Below are 10,223 nucleotides of genomic sequence, written 5' to 3'. Positions count from 1 at the left end.
ACAATTTTGGAAAAGACAATTCCCATTTTGTTTTATGACGTCACTAATAAAAAAGTCAGGGGAAATGCTTGTATATAGTTTCATAGAACATAATGGGAAAAAAGTCTGTCCAATGACGTCATGTTCTATGGAACAAATTGGACCTACCCCACGGATTGACTACTACTAGTCGACTTTGATAAATTGCCGTTTCGGCGAGTTTGCTCTTCTGCGAAGTTGTTTTACACGTGAAAATAAATCGAAATGTTACTTGTTTATTATTATTTATTAATTTATAATTAAAAGTGCAGTACAATGAGTTTACTCATTCAATTGGGGACAAATTGTCAGTTGTCTATTTCTCAGTTCCCAGGGTTAAGGCGTTGATATACTAAGTTCTGACTTGAGATCCTTTATATCACAAAGAAAAAGCTAATTCCATTGATTGTCCGTTATCTGTCGTGTGCAGTTTGTCCCCATTTGACACTACCTCGCTCTCAACCACTCTTCCCCATGCAAACGTTATTTCCATTTCTTATTGTATATCTCTTATTCATTCAGTTCCTCAAGACATTCACCCGCTATTAGCACGTAATATCCTAATGAGTTACAGTAATGATACTCAGTTCATAATAGTTTATTTTTATGTCTGTTACGTTAACGTTCGCGTCGTGAGCAATGTCTTGAGCAACCGGCCGTTACAGACAAACCAAATTCTGCGTGTTCTTAAAAAAATAACAGTTAAAATGAACACTGTTTCATATTTACAATTATTTTAAAATATACGATACATATGTACCAATATCTTTGGACCACACCGACCGCAGTGAATTTTATGTACAATTTCGTGTCGTGTTGCCAAAAAAATATAGTAAAATAAAAAAAAAATAAGCCTTACTCTATTCTGCGCCCTCGGCCGGCACGATCCAAAGAAACTGAAATCAGTTTCACTTAAGCTACTCTTTTTTTTTCGATTTTTTAATTAGATTTTTCTTTTTTAATACAGAAACCTATTAATAATTAGTTTTATCAGTAATTTTTAATGAACGTTTTTAGCCAATATTGTGTTACATCGCGTCGACACCGCCGGTACATTTCAGCTACATTTTGCGTTATTCCATGAAAATCGCTGAAACATCCGGCTCTAATTTTAATCAATTAAAATGAATGTAAACACTAGCTAATTAGGAGAACTTATATCGTTAAACTAAGTAAACCAACAAACTATCAATAATAAACATCGAGATAATCTAACTGAATAATGTATAGATTTCTTACAATTGTCTTATTGCAAATGCTTTCCTGATGAACTTACACAGCTTTATCAAACTATAATACAAGTAAAAAAAAAATCTCTAGCGTCCGCGTCTAACCACGGAAAAGTTAGTCACCGAAGTATTTTTTTTTAATAAAAAAACAACCGGTATGGCTGCCGCGTTATTTCTCACGATTAAACTTAAAAGGCCTCTGTAATAGAAAAAAAGCTAGTCCTTAGGCCAGGTTCACATTGGACTAGGAGATCGGACATTACGCGTTATCAAATATCACTATACAAACAAAACTAGTAGACACTATGGGTACTACAGAATCAGAACAAATATCGGAGTGGACAAATGTTTTATATCCGGTCACATGCTGTAATGTCCAGTCTGCTCTTCCGATGCGAATCTTGACGTCGCACTGAGAGCTCCACTTTGACGTAATGACGTAAGATGTTGACGTTGACGACGTGCGGGCGGGACACACGCGCTGGGCCGACGCTATCGCGCTCGCTTCTTCAGAGGGCCGCCCGCCGCTGCCGAACGTCGTAATCTCTTTCACTGCGAATAACAATTAACAGATTTAACACGACAATACAATGGTGCTAATTACTGCAGACGCCAGCTAATTTTAAGGTATTCTTATCCGCTGAAAAAGAATTTATGGAACACGTCAATTTTAAGCACAAATCTAAAACAACCGTCCAAGAATTTCACATCGGTCAATAACCCGACAGAGTTAAGTAGACAGCACGTCAAACGGATTGCATACCAGCGAGATGCTTATATTATTCGCCCGAATTATTCATTCGTTTTAAAATTTACTTGTTGACAATCATCCGTCCCTTTCCTTTTCGGCGGATAAGAAAATGACGGGTATAACTTAAAATAAAATTAGGAGGTGTCTGCAGGAATCGGGGCCATTAATTTATTGTGTTGTGTATTGTATAATATGTGTATAATATTATTATGGAAATATACCAACTACTTTATATTTTGTAACTAAATGGTTATGTTAATATCTATACAGCCATTTTAAAAGCTGCCACAGAAACGCTGTTTGAATCATCTGATAAAGATGTAAAGGCCTGAGATGATGATGATGATGAAACCGCAATCTAAAACTTGTTGAACTACATCTGCACGCCTAGCACGATATGTAAGCGCGACGCGACGCGAGATAAAATAAAGTCTTTGGTACACGCGACTAACGGGACACTCGCGATTTTTTCAAGATGTCTTAATCTAAAGGAAATATTATTGTATATTGCTTATAGAAGAGCCAAGAAACAGAAAAAACAGATAGTATTTTCATAAGAGATGACAAAATTGATGGTTTTTAACATCAATTGTGTGACTCATTCACTTTTCATATTCAAGTCGCGAGCAAGTCGATGCGTGAACGAGGAACCTTAACTCGTCTGTCAAATTTGACAACTCGCGTTTTGACATTCACTCGCTCTACTCACGCCGATAGCGTGCTAGGCCTGCTGGCTGCGCCGTATCGCACTTTCCTGTACTTGTATCCTTTTCTGTCACTCAGAATCGTCATTTGCTAGAGCGAGATAATGCGCCGGTCGCATAATCCGCGCAGAATCATCGAGGCGATCGGAGTGCGATCGCACTCCCTCTTTTTATCTCGCTCTAGTAAATTACGATTCTGAGTAACTGAAAAGAATACAAGCATAGGAAAGTGACATGAGCGTGTCCAGTTGTAGTTCAACATTAATACTACAGAATTGTTTTATTGTTTAACCAAATGAAACAATACTATTGTAAACAAAATATGCGCTAAATCCTCAATTTATTAGTTGCTTTTCCTTTTACGGTATGTGTGACATAAATACAAAATGAGGAAATCAAATCAAATTACCGTGAGCCTGCCCACGCGCACGCCATCGTAAAGCAGACAACATCGTATACTTGAAGGTTTTTAATCAATTTATACAAAATTCACATCGCCACATTACCCTCATAAGTGCAGCTTATTTCGAACGATACAATATTTTTAAGAGTATACAACACCCATTTTATAATTTATACCATTTTTTAGAAGATTACATGTAAAATAATCTGATGGCAGTCGAAAAATATATTATTTTTTTATAAATAAAAAAGAATAAAAATGATATCAATTCCGTTTCCCCCGCCTAATTTTACAAGACAATTACCTAACCAAAGAGTACTTTAATAATATTATTAATTGCCTTTTAAACCTTATTAAGTAAAATTTACAGAGAAAACACACACATACTTTCACACTCACATAACGTACAAAACTATATTGGTGCTAACGTGACAAATTTTCCTCTAAGACACGGCCCACTGCGCAAGAGTTCCTTAAAAATGTGCCAAAATTATTTTATAGTTTACGTAGCGTGTCAAACTGTAAATTGACTATAATTTATCTGAAAGGCCGGTCGAGAAATGCACCTCGAGGCTTCAATTTAATACTTATATTGCGTATAATTTAATGTTACATTTTATCGTGAAAAAATATTTAAATTCATATTTTTGTTTTTCACAAAAATAAATCTAAAGACTTTGCATATTATGGACATTAAATATGAAAGTACGTACATGGAATGCAATAGCATATATATATAGACAAACAATTAATAAATGTTTCTTACTGGCCAGTGCTATAAAACTCCTTTAAGCAATCTACATCCAGGGAGGGAGTCGAATTGGACATTAAATATCTTGTAAATAAGGTAATAAATATATAAATTGAGTGTTGGATTACGCAGTAGGCCTTAACACCATCACTATGACGTCACGACATCAAGAGGAAAATGTCAAGTTACCCATTAATGTAAAAGCTAAACACATTTGTATAAAAAATTTTGACGTTACACATACATTACTAGTCGAAAACATGCTTTATAACTATTTTAGTCCTTCAGTAATATTTTAGATGCGATCTACCTCAGTACTAAGGGTCTAAGGTGCATTTCTCGGCTTTCAACTAAAACTATTCACATCGCTATTCATTCCAATACAAATGTCCAAAATAGTGTCCAGTGTGCGGACAATAACACTGCTCGATAAATACACGGCTTTTTTTTTGACGTGACTTATTGTAGATTTGCCGCAGATGGCATTAACTACTTGGCCTGACAAATGGGGAGCGCTGAAGGCTCTCACCCGGTACAACGTTTAAGACCAACAGGCCTGAGGGTGCCCAGTTGGGCGCTTGGCTCAGGGCGTCGCGTCGTCTAAGAGGAAAAATATTTGAAAGAACCGTTACATTATCGCTATCGACCCTAGTTCGGTTCCTATTGCTTTAATGTCATATATAAATAAAAATAAAGTTGTATTCCAGACGAGTTTTGCTTTTGAATAACGTAAGCTCACGACTATATCCCCATTGGGGTAGTCAGAGGTACATCCAAGCGCAAGATGAACTAAGTATCCATACGTCACCGAGCGTTCTACTTTTTCTTTAGACCAACATTTGCTTGCTTTTGAATAAGTTAATTTAATGACAAAAACCGGTCACTATTTTAGAAACCCCGAAACAAACAATGGCTGCATAATAATGATTATCTAGTGGTTAACAGATTTCGAGACCTTAGTGGAAAAAAGGGTTTTCAGTTTGTATTTGAAAAGGAGTTCCGGCATTGAGAACTAAAATTAAAAACCTACCAAATTTATTTTAGGTTAGGTTTTCAGCCCAGAAAAGGCGGGATAAACTTTTCTAATAACCAAAGGTCAAGTTTTTCCTAAGCAGTTGCTGTCAACACACTGGCTACTAGTTTGGTATGCTACTGGTTCTGGATATGCGTGGTGCCGGTCTAAAGGGCCGTGAGTTTCTTCTTGAGCTGGCTGACTGACTGGTGAGGCTTCATCGAGGGCTTGTTCGCGGCTGAATCGTTCGTCGCGTGCACGGATTTCACCTGAGGAAGGGATAGGGTCAGGAAGAGGAAAGATTGGGGAAAAGGTTAGAAGGAATCCCGGATTTTGTCTGTTGGGGATAGGGTCAGGAAGAGGAAAGATTGGGGATAAGGTTAGGGAGAATACCGGATTTTGTCTGTTGGGGATAGGGTTAGGAAGAGGAAGGGAGGATATGGTCAAAAAGAGGGATTGTGTACGATTGGGGACGTGATTAGGAAGAGGAATCCCTAATTGTTAAGATTGTAGATAGCATTACAAAGAGGAAGGAATTGTGTAGGATTTGGAAAGGAAATAAAGTTAGGGGGATCGGTCAGACATTTTCGGACATCATTGCGTTGTGAAACGACACAACGCTAGCTTCTGTATTTTGACAGATCTAATTGGTCCCGCGCACTGGAGCTATTGTAAAATGTTGTCTATATTGAAATATAAACATGTAGGCGATCTGTCTAATAATACTAAAATATTATTGAGACACGTGCACTCCCCTTTACTGTCATGGTATAAGAAAACCAGGTATGCTGGGTCACAGCTAACATTTTAAGGTTACCCCAGCTGACGTCATCCCACCCTACGTTGCAATTTCGTAAAATAATAATTGCACACAACAAATGTTTTTAATTTCCTTTGCAAGGCAATTTTGAACTTTTAGTAAAAGATTAACTTACAGTTTTAATGATTTTTATATATGTGACAAGTAACAGTAATTAAGTACATAAGTCCATAATTCACTTAATTTTCAATAATAAAATTTACGTTTTCGGAATGTTGGAGATATCAAGTTAATGGCGGCAAACGGCTAGCAATGGCGGCTTTTCATAGGATTGGGCATACCTGGTTTTTTATACTATAACTAAAATAACCATAGTGAGGACTATACAGAACCGGAGAGGAAATATGATTGGCCGACGACACGATTCATTTATGACAAACATCATAGAAGGAAAAATTGAAGGGAAGAGAGGAATGGGTAGACCTAGGAGAACATTTATGAAACAAATAAAAGAAAAGGTGAAGGTCGTGTCGTGTCAGGAGGTGTAGGATTTGGCGGGAAGAAGAGGGGAATGGCGATTACTCCACCGACAAGAGCGCTGGTCTTAAATAAAGAGAGAGAAGTAAAGTAAGACCCAGAGGGGGTGAGATCGGCGGTCGATACACATTGGCGCGGGGCGGAGAGTTGAGAGTCTTATGTATAGTAGTGGTGTGTGGTGTGTACCTCGTTGTTGGGCGGCGGCTGCGGCGGCTGCGCGGCGCGGCGCTGCACGGAGGGCGAGCGGCGGTCGGGCGGCGCGGCGCCCGCCTCCATGTGCTGCTTGCGTTGCCGCAGGATGGTCCAGTCGAACGTGTAGTCGTACTGGTAGTTCATCGTGCGGAACAGGATGCGGAACAACTGCGGGGAGACCACACTACACATCAACATACGCTCACGACCGGCACTTTTCAAAAAAAAAACAAATATATTTAAAGTAAAAGTAACAATTATTTATTTACCAAATAAAGTAAAATTAACACAAGTTAAATAGCGGGCCCTGCACTAGGGAATTACGTGAGCGACAGATGGAGGGTGAAGAAGAGAAACTAGAATCACTTAGAATTAAATTATATTTTAAATTTACAGCTAAACCTAACTAACCTAGGTGCGAATGAGTCCGAAGTTAGGACTACACTGAATTTTACTTAAAAACTATTTTACATTATGGCTAAATCGAGGTCACAATTTGGTGGCGTGATTGACGTCAGCGCATCGCGTTCGGGCGCTGGCTCAGCAGGCTGGCTGTTCCATTAATTATGCTGACTTGAACTCGTGGAACGACGCTGGTCACGGCGTATGGGTGTGAGCAGGCGGGCGAAGGTACCGGTTACGTAACATCTCCACCCTCAGAACAGCACCTATTCGAAGACTATTGTGGAGAATAGTGCTGGTCACCATTTCTTGGGTTATCTTTTTTCAGGGTGGTATACCCTGGCCTTCCTGCACGGAGAATCGATGTTCCTGGTTGAATCGATGGTTTGATATCATGTTAGGTTCTTGGATTCTTCCCGGTCAGATTACGGCAGTATCGTAGTAATTGCTTGCAAGTAACTTAGATAACATTTGAAATTTTCGTCGTTACTTGTAATTTGAAGTGGCTTCATCTCGAAGTTCCCACACTGTTAGGTTTTGGTGCATTTCTGTAAGTACGTCTGTCGTGTTACATTAAATCTCGACATCTTTTCCTCTCTTCCTGTTGGGAAAAAATATGGAAACTGAACCTTTAGTGGCTTGTGTGGTCCTCGCTGCGCTTCATTTCCATTGCCCTACGCGGGAAAGGAATTCACCGTTCTGATGTTGGAAATTCATGGCCTATTACGACGCGGAGCGGTGGATAGGTGGTCTATTGCCCGAGCATGGGTGCCTGGTGGACTTCGGGGATGGCGAGGTACGCATATACATTAGTCTTCAGGGCATACTGCATATCCATCGGTGTCCTGCTTCTGGGATTCCTGGAAGACCTGGATGCACTGAAGGGCTGGGACGAACCATAAGGTACTGCACCGGCGAAGTAATTATTCTTCTTTTTTTCTGACCTCTTTTTTCTTCACTTATATAATTTTCTTCTTTTTCTTTTTTCTTACATTTTTTCTTGGCTTAATTACACTCTGTTCCCTTCTTCATTATCGATGTTTGGATAACCTCTGTTGTGACTTCACGTAGATTCTGAATACTCGAGATAGTGCTTGACAGTCACCCGGGCAGCCCGGAGCACGGTGTTCGATGTGAGATACGCCTGAATTTGCTCGCGAACTGACCCGCGAGTATCCTACCGACTGCGCCAATTACGTGAGCGACAGATGGAGGGTGAAGAAGAGAAACTAGAATCACTTAGAATTAAATTATATTTTAAATTTACAGCTAAACCTAACTAACCTAGGTGCGAATGAGTCCGAAGTTAGGACTACACTGAATTTTACTTAAAAACTATTTTACATTATGGCTAAATCGAGGTCACAATTTGGTGGCGTGATTGACGTCAGCGCATCGCGTTCGGGCGCTGGCTCAGCAGGCTGGCTGTTCCATTAATTATGCTGACTTGAACTCGTGGAACGACGCTGGTCACGGCGTATGGGTGTGAGCAGGCGGGCGAAGGTACCGGTTACGTAACAAGGGTTTCCCCTGTATCGCAGTAGCCCTATGGTATAACAATTTTTGCGTAAAGATTAAAAATACAAAGTCCGGTGGAGACTCAGGTACCTATATACATTGAATTAAGAAAAAAAAATAATAGGAACATAATGATACATTTTAAATATAAAGAGATCAGGAATTAAACATGTAAGTATTTATTTTTCAAAATTGGCATACATAGTCAGCGGTTTTTGAACGTCAAAAATTACATTTATTATGTAACTAGCTGTAAAACTGCTACCACATCGGAATCTGTAACGCCAAGGGAAAGACGTGGCCAGAAAACCTCCCAGCACAGGGCCCTAGTCCTTTGTATATCATCGGCATTTACTTTGTTTATCATCAGCATTTACTTTGTAATACAAAATGCCGTTGGTATAAACAGTAAGATGTGGGTGGGCGGTGTACTATACTCACCTGTCTGAGATACATGTAGTCTGGCGCCTCGTCGAAGGTGAGGCCGCGGCAGTAGTTTAGGTACATCGCAAACTCCGCCGGGAAACCCTGGAGACATACAACATTATTGTGAGTAAACACTCATGTTACTCGAGCACTAAACTGCTAAATATCATTCTCTCGGACGACGCTCTGAGCCGAGGTTTGCGCCCAAGTGGAAACCCTCAAGCCTGCTGTCTTAAATTATGTACGGGGTCCTTTAGAGCTCTTAAATGTACAATAAGTCACGTCAAAAATATAAACTAGACTGCTAACTGCCTCTGTGGTCTCGTACCTAGCTTTGGGCTCACGATCCTGAGGTACCGGATTCAATGTCTTATCACAAAATTCACTTATCCTTAGTTTGGTGAAGACATTGCAAGTTGATCATCCCTTTGTCCGAAAGGGTCACCGCGTAACAATTTTTGTTCATCCATCCCTTTCCTTTTTGGGCGGATATGACCTGTTATACCTGTCACAAGAGTACTAATATGTATACACTTTGAAACCATGTCACATTAACTTTTTTGACAAATTAAACCGTAAGTCTCATTAATTGTCAAATATGATAGTGCGACAGGGTTCTAAAGTGGGTATATGATATTGCTCATGACTGTACTACAATCAGTACCATTCTTAACCAATAAGACAAACCAAGCAATCAACCATGCGTATTTGCTCAACAAACGGCGCATACGACGCACGTGACCCAAACCAGCGGCCATTGTTTCTACTTGTTTACATTTGTGACCGCAAGGTTATCGGATCAGCTGTTTACTTACACGTGACTTGTACTACTTTAAAGCTTTAAAATAATTATTAGTCATCGAATAGTCTTCTTCTATCGTGTCGCTCGGTCTCCGTGGTCCAGCGGTTGAGCTTTGGGCTCGCGATCCGGAGACCCCGGGTTCGAATCCCGGTGGGGAAATGTTACAAAAATCACTTTGTGATCCCTAGTTTCGTTAGGACATTACAAGCTAGTCACCTGATTGTCCGAAAGTAAAATGATCCGTGCTTCGGAAGGCACGTTAAGCCGTTGGTCCCGGTTACAACTTATTGAAGTAATGCCATCTCACACCCCACACGATAAGAAGATCGTGTTGCTTGTGAGGTGGATTACCAACGTCATTAACCCTGGTGTCAGGGTTATTATTGAACCGCCAAAGGCCCCCGACTTGGCTGGTGTAACGACTTACATCATAAGTAGTAAGATAAATTGCTATAAAATGTGGAGCAATGTGGAGTGTATCCCGTGTCCGTTTGGGAGACGAGTTACGAAACAGAAGCCATCAGTTGGAAAAAGGAAGTTTTGATGGAAAATAAGTATTTTTTATAAGTTTTCTTCGTTCCGATCTTTAGGGAATAAATATAACACTATGATTTTGCAGTTAAACACTGAGCAAAGGGTTATAGTGTAAAAATATAACCAAAACAATACATTTGTTTACTCAAATAGTACGGGGAACTATCAAAATTTAAGAACACTC

General features: G+C 39.7%; 1 protein-coding gene across 3 annotated transcripts in view; it reads right to left on the bottom strand.

Annotated features, from left to right (window-relative positions):
- Window positions 1-246: 246 nt before the first annotated feature.
- The window catches only part of LOC126377147 (casein kinase I), a 35,542-nt gene continuing 25,565 nt past the window's right edge, over window positions 247-10,223 (bottom strand). For all 3 annotated transcript variants that reach the window (XM_050024832.1, XM_050024833.1, XM_050024831.1), the window contains exons 7-9: window positions 8,719-8,805; window positions 6,352-6,525; window positions 247-1,799 (exon numbers count right to left, since the gene is read on the bottom strand). In XM_050024832.1, coding sequence (XP_049880789.1) covers window positions 1,797-1,799; window positions 6,352-6,525; window positions 8,719-8,805 — 264 coding nt within the window. In that variant the 3' untranslated portion in view covers window positions 247-1,796. The remainder of the gene's footprint in view (window positions 1,800-6,351; window positions 6,526-8,718; window positions 8,806-10,223) is intronic.

Source organism: Pectinophora gossypiella, chromosome 22, assembly GCF_024362695.1.
Source record: "Pectinophora gossypiella chromosome 22, ilPecGoss1.1, whole genome shotgun sequence".
NCBI lineage: Eukaryota > Metazoa > Arthropoda > Insecta > Lepidoptera > Gelechiidae > Pectinophora > Pectinophora gossypiella.
This window is presented reverse-complemented; position numbering and strand designations above follow the sequence as displayed.